This window comes from Chrysoperla carnea, chromosome 3 (genome assembly GCF_905475395.1).
Source record: "Chrysoperla carnea chromosome 3, inChrCarn1.1, whole genome shotgun sequence".
Classification (NCBI taxonomy): Eukaryota; Metazoa; Arthropoda; class Insecta; order Neuroptera; family Chrysopidae; genus Chrysoperla; species Chrysoperla carnea.
The window spans coordinates 909435-926866 of NC_058339.1; the positions used below are offsets into that span (position 1 = coordinate 909435).

Here is a 17432-nt window from a genome sequence, read left to right on the forward strand (position 1 = left end):
TTTTTATAAAAGAAAAAGGGATGTGCGTCAATGATCTTGGGCATAATCAGAAAACGCCATTGCACTTAGCAGCTGAAAATGGCCACAAAGATGTAATAGAAATTTTATTAAAGCACAAATCCGATGTTGCAGAAAAAGATAGAAGCAATCTAACACCATTACACTATGCAGCACGTCATGGTCATCACGGTATTGTTATGCTTCTTTTGTTGAATAAAAGAAGCACAGCTAATTCTATTGGTAATGGTTATTGGACCCCTTTACACTTTGCTGCGCAGAATGGCTACCCAGAAGTAGTTAAAATTCTACTTAAAAACAAAGCAAATGTCAATGATAGAACAAACCAGGGTGACGCACCGTTATCCTGTGCAGCGCAAGAGGGTCACTTAGAGGTAGTTAAAATTTTACTTGAACATGGAGCAGATATTAATAACCGATCTATTGATGGTTTAACGCCCTTATACAGTGCAGTTTTGAGTAACAATTTAGAGGTGGTTAGAACTCTACTTGCAAAAAAAGCAAAGGTAGATGTTTCACATAATAATTCGATACCTTTACATGCAGCAGCAGAACGTGGCTATTTTGATATAGTTAATGTTTTACTTGCCAATGGTAGTAAAGTTGACCATCTGGGAAGTAATAATGTAACAGCACTACAGCTGGCTGTAGAGCATGGTTACACAGATATTGTTCAGCTTCTAATAGATAACAAGGCTAATGTCAATAAGGCTAATAAAAGTGGTTATACACCCTTACATTTGGCAGCCAAGGGTGGTGATGACAAGGTGGTTGAAACCTTACTAATGAAAGGGGCTAAGGTTCATGCTAAATCAATTTATAATACTTATACACCTTTGCATTTTGCGGCAATATATGGTCATGTGCATGTGGTAAAAATTTTACTTCAAAGTGGATTTGATGTTAATGCTAAAGCTTTAGATGGTTCTACACCTTTATGCTATGCAGCAGAACATGGCCATGATGAAATAGCAAAAGTTCTACTTAAAAAAGGAGCAAAAGTTAATGATCCGGATAATAATAAGTGGACACCGTTACATTATGCAGCACACGATGGTAGATTAGATGTAGTGAAAACTTTACTTGCAAATGGAGCAGATGCTAAGATAAACACAGGCCAGAATAATACATCTTTACATCTTGCCGCAGGAAATAATCATCTGAAAATAGTCAAAGCCTTACTTAAAAAAACAGATATTAATACTAAGGGTAGTAGTGGCACACCTTTACAGTGTGCAGCAGAAGGTGGTCATTTAAAAATGGTTGAGTTTTTACTTGCAAATGGGGCAAATGTAAATGCTAAGGATGATGATAGCTGGACACCTTTACGATTAGCATCACAAAATAATCATTTAGAAGTAGTACAGTTTTTACTTGGAAATGGAGCAAATGTTAATGCTATTGACAATGAGCAGTTTACCCCTTTATTTGTAGCAATAGACCAAGGCCATATTAAGATTGCAGAAGCTCTACTTGGTGGAGGAGCAAACAGTAATATTTCTGGAATGAACAATATTACACCATTGTACATAGCAGCAGAAAGAGGTTATAATTATGTAATTGAAACCTTACTAAATAAGGGAGCTTGTGTTAACGCTGAATCTCATGATGGCACAACACCATTATATGTAGCTGTTCAAAATGGTCACATGGAAGCTGTTAAAACTTTATTAAAACGAGGAGCCAAGATAGACGTTGACAAGAATGAAAAGAGCGATATCTTGCACCTAGCAGTTGCAAAGGGTTGCAAGGAAATGGTTCAGATTTTACTGGAAAACGATAGCACTATCATTAATACTAAAGCTAAATGTGGCTGGACACCATTACATGCAGCTGCTGTAGTTAATAGTAGTGAGGTTATTGAAGTTTTGTTAAAAAAGAAAGCCAGCATCGATGCTAGAGATGACGAGAACTTCACTCCTTTATTTTTGGCAGTACGATTAGGCCATGTAAAAGCAGTGAAAGCTCTGCTTACCGGAGGAGCTAATGTAAATGCTTTAGGAAAGTTGGTGGCAAAAGATAACGTATCCTTTATTGTCGTCACACCATTACAAATTGCTATAGGAAAGGGTGATCAAGAGGTTGTGGGGATCCTATTGAAAAATGGTGCTAATATTGGTATCAAAGATAATAATGGTAAAACTCCTTTGCATCTTGCTGTCGATGGTGGCTATCAGGATATAGTTGAAGATTTGCTAAAAAAACAAGCAGAAGTCAATATTACTGATAATAATAACCAAACACCGTTACACTTAGCTGCAGCAAAAGGTCATGAAGGCATTACTAAGGTCTTTTTTAACTATAAAGCTAAGATTGATGCCAAGGCAATAGATGGAGCGTCCGCATTACACCGAGCTGCCTTTTACGGTCATGAAAATATTATTGAAATTTTGTTAAATAACGGAGCTGAAATAGATGATGTTGATGAACGAGCCTGGAGTCCACTTCACTGTGCTGTACAACAGGGCCAAGAAAAAGCAGTAAGGGTTCTCTTATTAAAAGGAGCTAATATTAATTTTTCTGACATACATGGTAGAACCCCTTTACACTGGAGTGCTCAGAAAGGTTATGAAAAAGTTACCGAAATCTTGTTGCAAAACAAAGCTAATGTTAATGCCACTGAAAACAAACTTGGTTTGGTACCACTACACCTAGCTAGTGCTAATGGACATCTAAAGGCAGTTCTTGCTCTTTTAGGTGCTAAAAATATAAACATTAATGCTGTTGATTCAAGTTACAGAACATCTTTACATTGCGCTGTATTTTTCGGTCATACAGAAGTTGTTAAGACTTTACTAAATAAAGGAGCTTATTTTGATACTGAAAGTGACAATAAATCGAAACCTTTGCAAACTGCGTCAGAGGAAGGTTATTCAGAAATAGTGAAATCACTAAAGCTGATTGAGAAGCTATTCAATGCTATAAGAAAAAACAATTATTCCGAAGTTCAAAGTTGCATTGAAAAAGGAGCATTAATTAATAGTAAAAGTATGCATTTTGAAACACCTCTATTTTATGCATCACGTAAAGGGTATACTAATATAGTTATTTGTTTGCTGGAAAATAATGCAAATGTTAATGTTGCTAATCGAGATGGTGTTACACCACTGCACGTTGCTACTAACATAGAAACTGTGAAATATTTATTAAAACATGGCATAACTTATAGCATTGAAAATAATGAAGGTAAAACACCACATGACCTTTCTAAAGACAAGAATATTACTAATTTGCTGGAGCTAGTCGAAGAAGTGTTTGAAGATGCAAAAAGCGGAAATATTGGAATCATCAGCAAGTTGAAAGCTTTAAAATCCGATGAGTTTGTAGCTGTAACAAATGCTCGTAATTATCAGGGAAATACGTTATTGCAAGTTGCTATAGTTAATAAACATAGAAATATTGCGAGAGAGTTATTAGAGATACTAAAATAGCCAGAGCAAAATTTGCAAGATGTTAATTAATAAATAAATATACAAATGAAGTTAAGTGTTCAAAGTATTACATTCAAAGTATTAACTCGAACTTAAAATACAATTATTATAGTAACAAACAAATTTTTTTTGTTTTTCTTAGATAATAATAATTATAATATTGTTACAGTTAACTCAATTAAGCATCAAAATAAAATAAAAACAGTTAATAAGTATAATAATAATAAATAATAAGCTTTATTGATATAAATTAATAAAAATTTGAATCAAACAAAGTCCAAAACTAGATTACAAACTCTGACGAATAATTAAATATAAAATTAAGAAAGTAATAATACTAATAATAATAACAAAAACAATAAAATAATAATAATCATAATATTATCAAGTAAGGAAAAATAAAACAATAATTCACAGAAGTAAGCAAATAGATAAAGACTAAAAAAAATCACAAAGAAGTAAAGTAAAGAGTTTACACCAGAAAATTTGTTCTTTTTTCCAAAATCCCACTTATAATTCTACAAACTTCCACACACATAAACCTATCTCTAACATTTAAAATGTTGTCAACTGTATCACCCAATTCACGTATAATATCATCTCTCATTATTAAGTCAACTCCCGCACAATTTAAGAGAAGATGATGACCTGACTCGCAGCCATTACACAAAACACACACACGTTCTCCATCTCTCTTCTCGTTGTTTTCCCCAACAAATCTTCCAAGTTTAAAGTTGGTTAATACTCTTCTCAAACACCTGTCATCTAATATTTCGAAGTATGGGGCCCCATTCCCAAATTTTCCTATCATGTTAAAAGTTTGTAGAGACAGTTTGCTTGCAACACTTTTTAGCATATTATATCTAAAGAAATCTTCTTCCCCATGGACTTTTACGCGTTTTTTCCATTGAATATATATCCTACATTGCCCCCGATGTTAAGTATGCCTTCATCCTCTAACTTTCTAGCACAGTCTTTTAATTGCAAGAAATTAATACAATTTTTAGCGCCTTCTTATTATATTAGCCTACTCTCATTGTTCAAAAGTCTAAACATGTACGAGAGGAATTTCCAACAATACTGCACCACTCGGTGCACAATTAATATTAAGAAATAGAGATTAATATACACATGTAAATATATTTTTTTAAACACAATTTTGATTATTATTATAACTTTTAATTCCTCCTTTATTTTTATTTCCACGTTGATCAAAATTGAATAAAATAAAATAGTAGAAATAAATGTTTAATAAAAACGAAAAAACTAAATCATTCTACAAGTAACAATCTGATTTTAAAGGATTGTATTTATTATATTGAGATTGCATTTGTCAGAGGACGCAATTTTATTTTTTAGAAATAAAGGAGTACATTAGTGAAATAAGAATTTCTTTTCTTCCCAATTTTTTAAATTAAGAACGGGCAGCGAATTGGTGGAATTTTTAGGGGTATTAAACTCTAGACATTTGGAAATTGTGAAATGTGGGTTGATTTTAGAGGTTGAAACTGTTTTTTTGCGATTTAGGGGGAATAATGACTTCCTACCGAAAAATATTCAACAGAAAAGTTCTAGATAATAAAAAATTGATAATCTTTTGTACGGGACTTTTTTCGACATAATCTCAAATTCCATGAGAAAAAAACTGAGTTTGATTTTTTTTCTCGGGCAAAGAAAATTCAATTTTCATGAAACTTTTATGAAACCAAAAAAAAATTAATTTTATTTGAGATTTTTCCTCAAAATTGGTCATTTTTCAATGAAAACTCTGTTGATGCTTTTCGATTTTCATACTCTGCCCAAGCTCATTTTAACCGTTGAAATGTCTATTTTAAAATGGTCTATATATGTGTATATGGTTTATTTCTTATTAAAACGCTTGAAAACCAGAAAAACACATTTTTTCCCGTAAGCAATATAATTCCAAACCGAAAAAAAATATCAAGGTGAAATTTTATAGCGTGCTTAGGACGTAAAAAGTGAGTTTGAGTTTGTAAATGAGTAACATAGGTCAATTGGGTCTTGTGTCCTTGTAAACCGTGAGAGAGAGAGAAAAAAAAAGTTTAAAAGTAAAACAACTTTTGTTTGAAACTTTTTTTCGTAAACATCATTGTTTTACCGTGAGGGCGCAAATTAGATTAGAATATTATGTTGTATAACATATGTATTGTAACTATACATGTATCAACTATATGTGTATGTATTGTATCAACTATACATGTATTGTATATATTTTAAAGATTTGAAGATGAAAGTGCCTCAGAAAACAGTGTTGAAGAGCCAGCAATTGCACACCCTTATGGAAAAAAGAAACTGTTAAAAAGTTTTAATAAGAGTTTTTAAAGTTTTACTTTCTCTTACAAACTCTGAAAAAGTCTTATAAACTCTGAATAAGATCTAATAAGACGTAAAAAGTCGGAATAATTCCATCTTTTCGGACTCTGCCAGAAGAGTTATTCATAGTTTTAACTTACTAAAACAGTTAGTCAAAAAAATTAGTAAGAGTATTTGATAAAAATGTCAAAAGAATTATTCAGAGTTTTTCTGACTTATTTCTATATTTATTAAAATTTTTTGCGGATTACATTCCTGTGTTACAAAATAATTTGTTACTGGATATTTAAGTTTCACAGGACGAATTTATAATGACGACGATAACTGAAATATTTTCAAATATAAATATAATCGCAGTTCAAACGTTTAAGGTAATAAATTTGAAGAAATAATTAAAAACAAATTTTTATTTTTTCTATCTATTTTTACAAAGTTTTTTTCTTACATTTTTTAAATTATAAAATCTTTTTTTAGGAGCGCTTATTGTGCGCTGTTTTTGAATATTAATTTTTTTGTTTGGTTTTACAAACTTTTGAAGCTTATATTAATATTTTTTAAATTTATTTACTATCGCTTTAATTTTATTCATTCCTAATTATCATAAATAAATAAATAAATTATTAATTAGTAACATAAAAGTATACATAATACTTTACGAGCAATTATTGCACGCAGTTCAATGGACGAATTTCCATTCAATGGACGGTTTGAATTATGACAAAAACTTGCAACTTACATTAACTTTTTTTAAAACAAGAAATTATTAATTATTAATATAAAACATAAATAATATCTTACGAATAGATCAAAAATAATTGACTGGATAATTTTTAAAATTCAATAAAAATTGAAAGCAAATTAAAAAAAAAATCAATTATATAATTTTCATTTTTATTATTATCAATAATTATTAACTATCAATTGTTTCTGTCAATCTTTTTTAGATGAAAATTTTTAAAATCAATCATTCAAAAACGGATTGAAATCAACGTCTAAAATTTACTCTTCAATTTAGATACTACAAAATGACAAAAATATGTAAATTTAAGAGAATTCGTACCTTTCGGATTTCAGATCCGGATTAATTTTTTTTTTTTGGTTTGTTTCTTCAGTAGATTTCGTTTTGATAGAGACTATTTTCTTCTGTCGTGTATCTCTTCTTCTCGGCTTTCGTAAACTGTTTCAACGAATAAATTGAACTAAAATTTTTAAAATATGTTAGCAATGCAAATTTTACAGAAAAAATTTTCGAGTTTTTTATATAAAAATGCCACCAGGCATTTGTTTAGTTTTGTATTTTATTTTATTTAGCCAATATATTTTGTATTTTATTTTATTTAGCCAACACATAATAACCAACATACATACTTAGGTTATATATTCTATGATACATACGCACTGATATAATCTCTGTACACAAGTGTTGTGTCTTGTTGTGTAAGACACTTCACCACCCTTCTTTCATTCTCTTGTACAGTTGTATATAAATTAAGTACGTTCCTTTCTATAACCTATTGTAAAATAAAGTATGTTCAGTATGGATTAATCATATCTACCAACTACCATGTTAAGTTTTATAAAATTACCCACAACCTCTTAAGCCCGGTAGGAACTATGCCACTTTCGTTTTTAATTATGCTATATTCAAAAACAAGCTAAATGAAGGGATGGTAATAAAATTGTATTTAATAATTTTTTTAATACAATTTTCATAGGGTCTGAAAATCGATTCTCTTTTATATTTTGAAACTGGAATAAAATTTTGTGTTCTCTGAAAATTTTCAGTCATTTGAAGCCAACTGAGCCGATTTTGAAGTTCATCGCCAATTTTTTAGTTAGTTTTTTTTTTTGTGCGGAATTCTAAACTCGCATTAGAAATATAGCTGAGAACACTCTCCATTTAACAACCTTTCAAATCATTAGAAGCCAAACTTTCCGAGTAATAGACGATAAAGTCTCCGGGCGCTTTTTTAATCTTTATTTTACTAATTTATTTTTTTCAGTTTTATTTATGTATCAAACTTTAATTAAGTTTTTCTCAAAACTTTTTCGGTTGTCAAATCGGTAGTCGAAAATATTCGGACCGATTTCTCCTATACTTTGTACATTTCATTTACATACTAATTAATACTTTCTGCACTTAATTTTTTTTTTTTTCAATTACTTATTTTTTAATTAAACAAAAAGAGTAATTTTGGCATAAACCAAAATCTAAATCAGAGTTTTTTGAGTGCACTTTGTTGAATATTTATTATCAATAGTCAAAAATAAAATTAATGTTTTATTTATTTTAAATAATAATATTTTAACAGAAAATCTTGTAAAACATGAATCATATTTGTTAAAGTAACCACATATGTGTATGTTTAAGTTTGACCAGAATAGTCTTGTAAAAATACTATTGTATTAGCCCCTTTACACCCTTCTCATCATATATTTTATCTATGCATAATCACCACATGTTAAGACATAATTCTTCATTATACCATGCATATATGATATATACATAGTATATTAAGTTTAGTCCCAAGTTTGTAACGCTTAAAAATAATGATGCTAGGAAAAAAATTTTGTCATAGCTGTTCATAAAATCACCTAATTAGTCCATTTCCGGTTGTCCGTCCGTCCGTCCGTCCGTCCGTCTGTGGACACGATAACTCAAAAAGGAAAAAAGATATCGAGCTGAAATTTTTACAGCGTACTCAGGACGTAAAAAGTGAGGTCAAGTTCGTAAATGAGCATCATAGGTCAATTGGGTCTTGGGTCCGTAGGACCCATCTTGTATGCCGTTAGAGATAGAACAAAAGTTTAAATGTAAAACATGTTCCTTATAAAAAAATAAAAAACTTTTGTTTGAAACATTTTTTTGTAAACATCACTGTTTACCCACGAGGGCGTTAATTAGGTGCAAATTTTATAGTATGTATTAATATAGGAATATCAGTTGTGTGTGTGTCTATTTAAAAGTGAATATCTTTTGTTATTTACGTGACGTCAAAAAAACAAACGATTGCGCATCAACACTGTCTATACATTTTTGTATGTGTTATGTGATAAAGAAATCAACACTGACTATGCATGGTATTTCAACAATTAACTCAGTCAATTGTTTCTTTTCACTTGTTACTGAATAAATTTGAAAATTTGACACACATTGAGTGAATTTATACAATATATTGTAAATATGTACATTTACTTTATGAAGTGAAATAACTAATTTCACTTCAAAACTTTTGTGAAATATATTTAACAGTTAATATAATTATTACTTATTATTGTTGTTCACATTTAATTATGCACACAATATTTACATCATGTCTGTTCGACTAATTTTGATATATAATATGTTACATTCAATCGTAAACTAATTATTGACAAATATCTTGTCTAGTAATCTTAATTAAAGAGAATTGAAAAAAATACACTCGAACCAGGACTCGAACCCGGACTTCTTGGATTCATGTCAAGCGCCCTACCAATTAGGCTATTCGAGTTCTAGACACGAATGCAATTTTTTCAACTCAATGAATTTTTTACTTAGACAAGATATTTGTCAATAATTAGTTTACGATTGAATGTAACATATTATATATCAAAATTAGTCGAACAGACATGATGTAAATATTGTGTGCATAATTAAATGTGAACAACAATAATAAGTAATAATAATAAATAAAGTGGATAAACAAAGTAAAAAATTCATTGAGTTGAAAAAATTGCATTCGTGTCTAGAACTCGAATAGCCTAATTGGTAGGGCGCTTGACATGAATCCAAGAAGTCCTGGTTCGAGTCCTGGTTCGAGTGTATTTTTTTCAATTCTCTTTAATTAAGATTACTAGACAAGATATTTGTCAATAATTAGTTTACGATTGAATGTAACATATTATATATCAAAATTAGTCGAACAGACATGATGTAAATATTGTGATCATAATTAAATGTGAACAACAATAATAAGTAATAATAATAAATAAAGTGGATAAACAAAGTAAAAAATTCATTGAGTTGAAAAAATTGCATTCGTGTCTAGAACTCGAATAGCCTAATTGGTAGGGCGCTTGACATGAATCCAAGAAGTCCGGGTTCGAGTCCTGGTTCGAGTGTATTTTTTTCAATTCTCTTTAGTTAATATAATTATTTTCGAATATTAATAAACCATATTCTATGATATTTGTATTCATAAAGAAGACGTTTGTTATTGAAATATTTCAAAAAATATTTTTTTTCAAAAATATAAATTTTCAGACCCTATGAAAATTGTATTAAAAAAATTATTAAATACAATTTTATTATCATCCCTTCATTTAGCTTGTTTTTCAATATAGCATAATTTAAAACGAAAGTGGCATAGTTCCTACCGGGTGCTCACGACACCTCTTTTTGTATATTGTTGATAAAATAAAATATGTTAGAGAAATCTTTAAATACAAATTCTCAAGAATTTTTATATCAATGCATAATAAATTTTAACAATCACTGTATGTTGGCGCCTATACTAATCGAATCACATCAAATATCGATAAATAAAAATTAGTTTAATCAACCGACACATATAAAGGTCGGCACTAGTTTATTTGTAAAAAAATATATTTTTTGTTATTGTACAAATATCGTTTTTTGTATAGTTAAAAAAAGAAATCGATACCAGTTAGTTGGTTTTGTATTTTCGTTTAAATCGATTCCAGTTAGTTTGGAATACTTAGATATAAATTTAGTCATTGAAAATAAATTCAGTTAGTTGAGTTTTTTTTTTGAAGATCGAAGGAATTTTAGTGATTCGAAATTTAGTACGAACAATTATATTAAATAAAGTGAATTGGACCACAACCAACATATTAGCGGCCAAATAACGTCAGCCGCCAATTGGTGATTTATCCACAATTCCCCTTTTCCGAATTTACCCCTAAATCACCAATCACTACCGGTGAAAATTAATCAAGGTAAGCCCAAAGAAAATTTATTTGTATAATTGTTTTTTTTATCTGGTTTATTAAATCTTATTATATTTTCGTTCGTATACAGTCCACACTCGTGGACGTCGCATTTAGGCGCGTTCACTGTAAGTTTTAAAATTAAATCGAGAACACTATAATCGACAAATAAGGAGAAACTAATTATCACTTAAGCAACAACAATTGCCAATATAATATAAAATTTACTGCCCAAAAGTAAAAAAATTATTTTGCAAATATGTTGTAAATAACAGTATTTACTGTACATTTCTAATAACTTCTAGAATTTTTCAGTTACGGGCTGCGAATGACAACGATATTGTTTTTAGGACGTAAAAAGTGAGGTGTAAAAATTGGGTCTTGGGTCCAGAGATCAATATTGTAAGCCGTTAGAGATGGAACAAAAGTGTAAAAAATATTCTATATAATAAAATTAACAACTTTTGTTTGAAACATTTTTTCGTAAACTTCACTGTTTACCCTTGAGGGCGTAAATTATATAGTATGTACATGGTATTTCAAAAATTGATTCAGTCATTTGTTTGTTTTCACTTGTTTTTTTTTAATTTAAGTTTTGGTCTTAAGAGGTTGTGGGTAGCTTTATAAATCTTAACATGTAAAAATAGTCACTTGTTTAAAAAAAATTGGTAGATATGATTAATCCATACTGAACATACTTTATTTTACAATAGGTTATAGGAAAAAACGTACTTAATTTATATACAACTGTACAAGAGATTGAATGGTTATTAGGGTGGTGAAGTGTCGTATACAACAAGACACAACACTTGCAGAGAATATATCGGTAAAAACATTTGTGTACAGAGACTATATCAGTGCGTATGTATGGTGGTCATTAAGTGTTATAATATATTGGCTCTAAATAAAATAAAATACAAAACTAAACAAATGTCAAGTTAGCCTGGTGGCATTTTTATATAAAAAGCTCGAAAAATTTTTTCTGTAAAATTTGCAATGCTAACATATTTTAAAAATTTTAGTACAATGTATTCGTTGAAACAGTTTACGAAAGCCGAGAAGAAGAGATACACGACAGAAGAAAATCGTCTCTATCAAAACGAAATCTACTGAAGAAACAAACCAAAAAAAAAAAATTAATCCGGATCTGAAATCCGAAAGGTACGAATTCTCTTAAATTTACATATTTTTGTCATTTTGTAGTATCTAAATTGAAGAGTAAATTTTAGACGTTGATTTCAATCCGTTTTTGAATGATTGATTTAAAAAATTTTCATCTAAAAAAGATTGACAGAAACAATTGATAGTTAATAATTATTGATAATAATAAAAATGAAAATTATATAATTGATTTTTTTTTTAATTTGCTTTCAATTTTTATTGATTTTTAAAAATTATCCAGTCAATTGTTTTTGATCTATTTTTCTATAAAATTGTATTTTTATTTAACTGAATTATGTTTACAAATTAAATCAAACACGAATCAAACACGAATTAAACCGATTTATTAAAATATATATTTTTTTAACAATTAAAATACATCACTGTATTTTTAACAATTTAAAAATGTAATTTTTTTTTTCGTACCAAATTGGTCATTTTGTCACAGTGTTTGAAAATGACCAATTTGGTAAATGGGATATAAAGAATGCAATTACTGCTCGTAAGATATTATTTATGTTTTTATATTAATAATTAATAATTTATTGTTTTTAAAAAAGTTAATGTAAGTTGCAAGTTTTTGTCATAATCAAACAAAAAAGTAATATCGTCCATTGAACAGCGTGCAATAATTGCTCGTAAAGTATTATGTATACTTTTATGTTACTAATTAACAATTTATTTATTTATTTATGATAATTAGGAATGAATAAAATTAAAGCGATAGTAAATAAATTTAAAAAATATTAATATAAGCTTCAAAAGTTTGTAAAACCAAACAAAAAAATTAATATTCAAAAACAGCGCACAATAAGCGCTCCTAAAAAAAGATTTTATAATTTAAAAAATGTAAGAAAAAAACTTTGTAAAAATAGATAGAAAAAATAAAAATTTGTTTTTAATTATTTCTTCAAATTTATTACCTTAAACGTTTGAACTGCGATTATATTTATATTTGAAAATATTTCAGTTATCGTCGTCATTATAAATTCGTCCTGTGAAACTTAAATATCCAGTAACAAATTATTTTGTAACACAGGAATGTAATCCGCAAAAAATTTTAATAAATATAGAAATAAGTCAGAAAAACTCTGAATAATTCTTTTGACATTTTTATCAAATACTTTTTTTAAGTATTAAAAATTCTTACTAATTTTTTTGACATTTTTATAAAATACTTTTTTTAAGTATTAAAAACTCTTACTAATTCTTTTTATAGCCTATAAATTTACTATTGAAAGTTTTAAAAAGTCGGAATAATTCTTTTTACAGCCTCAAAAAAATTATTAAAAACTTTTTAAGTATTAAAAACTCTGAAAAAGTCTTACTAACTCTTTAAGTAAGTTTTATTATCTCTGAATAACTCTTCTGGCAGAGTCCGAAAAGATGGAATTATTCCTACTTTTTACGTCTTATTAGATCTTATTCAGAGTTTATAAGACTTTTTCAGAGTTTGTAAGAGAAAGTAAAACTTTAAGAACTCTTATTAAAAATTTTTAACAGTTTCTTTTTTCCATAAGGGCAGGTAAAAAAAAATATATTTGTAAACATTTAAAATTAACTGCAATGCATGAAATTATTATTCTCCATTAAAAAACTCCCACATCCGGAAGTCAAAAACGAGTATCACACTAACAAATTCTTTTAAGCTATTAAATATTAATTTCAATAAGTTAGACAATTCTTTATTAACAAAATTATCCCGAATTTTCGTTTTTATTGTAAACTATGTTTCAAATGTTTAAATAATTGACGTAAAATTTTTTGATTTCTATGAGCCCTTCTTTTATAGTGTGTCGCGTTTAAGCTAAATACACCCCCAGATTTTCCATTCCAACAAATGAATATCGATTTCAAATTAAGCATAGTCACAAGGTGATGGATTACATTTTTTTAAATACTTAACCGAAATCTGAACTTTAAACTCCAACAAATTGCCCAACAACGCCTACTACAAATTGACAAATAGGGCCGATTCTAAATATTTTTTCTAGCTTCAAAGATAGTTATATAGAAAAAAATTATTAGAAAAAGTTGCTTAGAATATTTTTTTATATCCATATACCGATTTTCATGACAAAATTCGCATTTGTAATTTTTTCATTATTTTGGTCTATACCACAGATTATAAGTTTTAATTTAAAACAGATGTGAAACTCCCTGAGAAATTTTTACTATTTTTAGTTCTAAGAAAGTGCCTTACTACAGATAGCTCCATAGATAATAAATATTTATATTATACTATAGATAGGCATCTCTATCATCACCAAGGAAACTTGAGATTTAGTTCTCACTCGATTCACGAGATAGCGCTTCAATCAATTGACTGCCTTTTTTAAAATACTTAATGCCAAATTCTAAATACAATTTAAATTTTTATTTTTTGTTTTTTGTTTTACTGTTTTAGAACATGTTTTGGTATCACATTTTTATTTGAAATGCTATCAAATATCCTTTTTTCCAAATCATGTACTTAAAACAGTAAAACAAAAATTAAACATTTTAAAAGAAAAAAACGCTTTTAAATTATAAAATAAATTTATTAAACAACTAATCTTTTATTGTTATTTATACTTTTATATCTAATTTTTTTAAATATTTAATAAACATTTTAAATTGTGTTTCTTACAACTAAAATTAAAACTAAAAAATGTTTGCATCCGTGTTGTAATTAACAGTTTTAGATTTTGCAAATACGCAAACTGAGGTAAATACGAATGCATTATCTCGAAGCATTTTGAATATATTTTCGAAAATGTGTGTTTGGCCGGAAAAATAATTTTTTTTTTGAATGTCCTAATTTCAATAAAGGTATGTTTATATACATAATAATATGATTTTAGGTATCAAATAGTAAGATAAATAATAAGAGTACAAAAGCTCTTAAATTTCAATAATAATTCCATTTTTTGTGAATTAATAAAATATAATTGAATCCAAACATATTGTAAATGGACACAAAACATGCCTTCTCATAGAAAACATAAAGATTTGGATGTTTCGCTATCAAAAGCTCTCCTTTAAAATAAACGCTCATAAAAGCTACATTTTTCAAACTTTTAAGGAAATAAACTTGTGTTTAATGGCAATTAATACAGTAAAAATAACAAATTTAAAAATTCATTAATGAATATTTAATGTCTCTATAGCTTTTATTTTTATTCTTATAACTATATTGTTATATTTACTTTTAGCCTAAATTATAATTGGTAATTATAAGTGCATAACAATGAAATTCGGTATACCTTAAATTCACTCACCAGATCGTTTTGATGCAGCTTTGTTTCAATTTATGTTCCGTCTCTGCATGTATAAATTGTGAACCTAAAATAAATAAACATTACCTTATAATCAAATCGTGACTACATTCGTGGGTTATCTGTAAGACCTACTTATAGTATAGGAGCTCGCAACGTTTTCGAGAGAGAATTTTATTATTGCTGATTTTATTATATGTTGTTCCCCTTGCTCTTTCTGTTAGAGCTTGGGCGGTCTGGCTGCCGGAAGTGGTTGCGTTTAGTACTGCGCAACCTAAAAGTAATGAAAAATAAATGACATTTGTTGAATATATATCTTATGTTATGTTATTTGTCAAGCGTGGTACATGGCTGTGGCCGTTAAGGCGCTATCTTAAATTATTTTAGTGATAACTAGTTCCGAGTTCGAATCCAGCGGCAGTCACTAATTTTTTTTTTTTTTAAATTTATTATATTATAACTATTGAATTTTTTTAATTTATTTAATTTTTCTTATATTGAACGTTTCTTATTTTATATTTTGATAACTCTGTACGGTTTTAATTGCGAGTTAAATTTTTAAGGCCATATATAATAATAATAACAATAAAAATCGACCCATTCTTCTTTCTATAAAAAATCATTGTGTCCCATTTCTGAACGCAAAGGGTAAAAAAATTATAAACTCAACCACCACCTCCTCTATTGAACAAATTCAACCTTATAATTAAAACTTCGTAACTAAGACGATATAGAGTTATCACAAAATAAAATATGAAACGAAAATTAAATAAATTAAAAAACTTAAATAAGATAATTGAAGAAAAAAAAAAATGGTGACTGCCGCTGGATTCGAACTCGGAACTAGTAATCACTAAAATAATTAAAGCTAGTAGTCTAAGATCCGAATTAGGGTCGACCTTCACCCATCTGTTTAGCGAATGAATGTTATTTTTTATGAAGTATAAAATGTTAACAAATATCCCTGTAATGGGTTGCCTAAAGAAATGCGGTCAAGACTACTTTTAGTGAAAATATCAAGAGTAAAATCTTTTGAAATTTTTCTCTTACTTGCATATCTAACGAATTTTGGTCATAAAAGTATGTAGCAGCTCAATAGTAAAAGCCATAAGAAATATGCAGCGGCTGAATTGTCGATCTTTTCATTCTCTATTATCCCATATATACAAGTTGAAAATAGTAATTACGTGCATCTGTTAATTCATTGACTCGCATATCTAAATAAAGATAATTTTGTTACAAATACGGTGGCATATGATTGGTCACAAAATATTGGTCAAAAATAATGTTTACAAGCTTTCCAAGTTTTGATATTTATATTAAAAATAGTCTTGACCATATTTTTTAAGGCAACCCGTTACAGGAATATTTGTCAATATTTTACATTTCATAAAAAATAACTTTCATTCGGTAAACAGATGGGTGAAGGTCGACCCTAATTCGGATCTTGTACTATAGCGCCTTAACAGCCACAGCCATATACCACACTCGACAAAAAAACATAACATAAGATATATATTCAACAAATGTCATTTTTCATAACTTTTAGGCTGCGCAGTACTAAACGCAACCACTTCCGGTAGCCAGACCGCCCAAGCTCTAACAGAAAGAGCAATTGGAACAACATATCATAAAATCAGCAATAATAAAATTCTTTTTTTGCCGACGTTGCGAGCTCCTGTACCATTACAATAGTAAATTAAGCACATTTATTACATAAGGATTTTAACTTACTACTTAAGTGCAGGCTAGGAAAAGCATTACCCTTTAAGTTGGTTCGAAATTTTCCTCTTGAAACTTGGAATTTCATTTCGTCGGCGAAATGTAAGTCGCAAACACGATAGTTTTCTCGTTTAGAATATTCGATGTCCGTTCGACGAATCGCTATCGTCCATTTTTTAAATCGCTGTAAAATTAAGTCTTGCAAGAAGATTTCTTCCCAAGTTAATAATTTTTTTACTTACCTCAGAATTCTTAGGAATCATATGTAAACTAATCTCGTTTTGCATTTTTCCAAAAGCTATCACACAACAATGAAAAACCATCTTTTAATTTTAATATTTATAATAAATATTTTATAATAACTGATACTATTTCAGAATAGTTTTTGTATTAAAGTCTGTCAAGTATGACCAGGTAACTAGGATGAAATGGTTTCTATGGTTATATTTTTATGTTTGAAGAAATTAAGAAAGTTTATGTGATACATAAAACGTTTTTGTAATATTCATTGCCTATAATATTTAAGTTAAGAGCTTGAATCTACTTTAGTGACATCTCTTGAATCGAGTGATAAGTT

At 28.5% G+C, this 17432-nt stretch overlaps 1 protein-coding gene across 1 annotated transcript; it reads left to right on the forward strand.

The window, feature by feature from the left end:
- The first annotated feature begins 13 nt into the window (after positions 1 to 13).
- On the forward strand, positions 14 to 3512 carry LOC123294682 (serine/threonine-protein phosphatase 6 regulatory ankyrin repeat subunit B-like). The gene has a single exon (XM_044875789.1). It carries the CDS (start codon positions 21 to 23, stop codon positions 3447 to 3449), a length of 3429 nt encoding a protein of 1142 aa, XP_044731724.1. The 5' UTR covers positions 14 to 20; the 3' UTR covers positions 3450 to 3512.
- The last annotated feature ends 13920 nt before the right edge of the window (positions 3513 to 17432 follow it).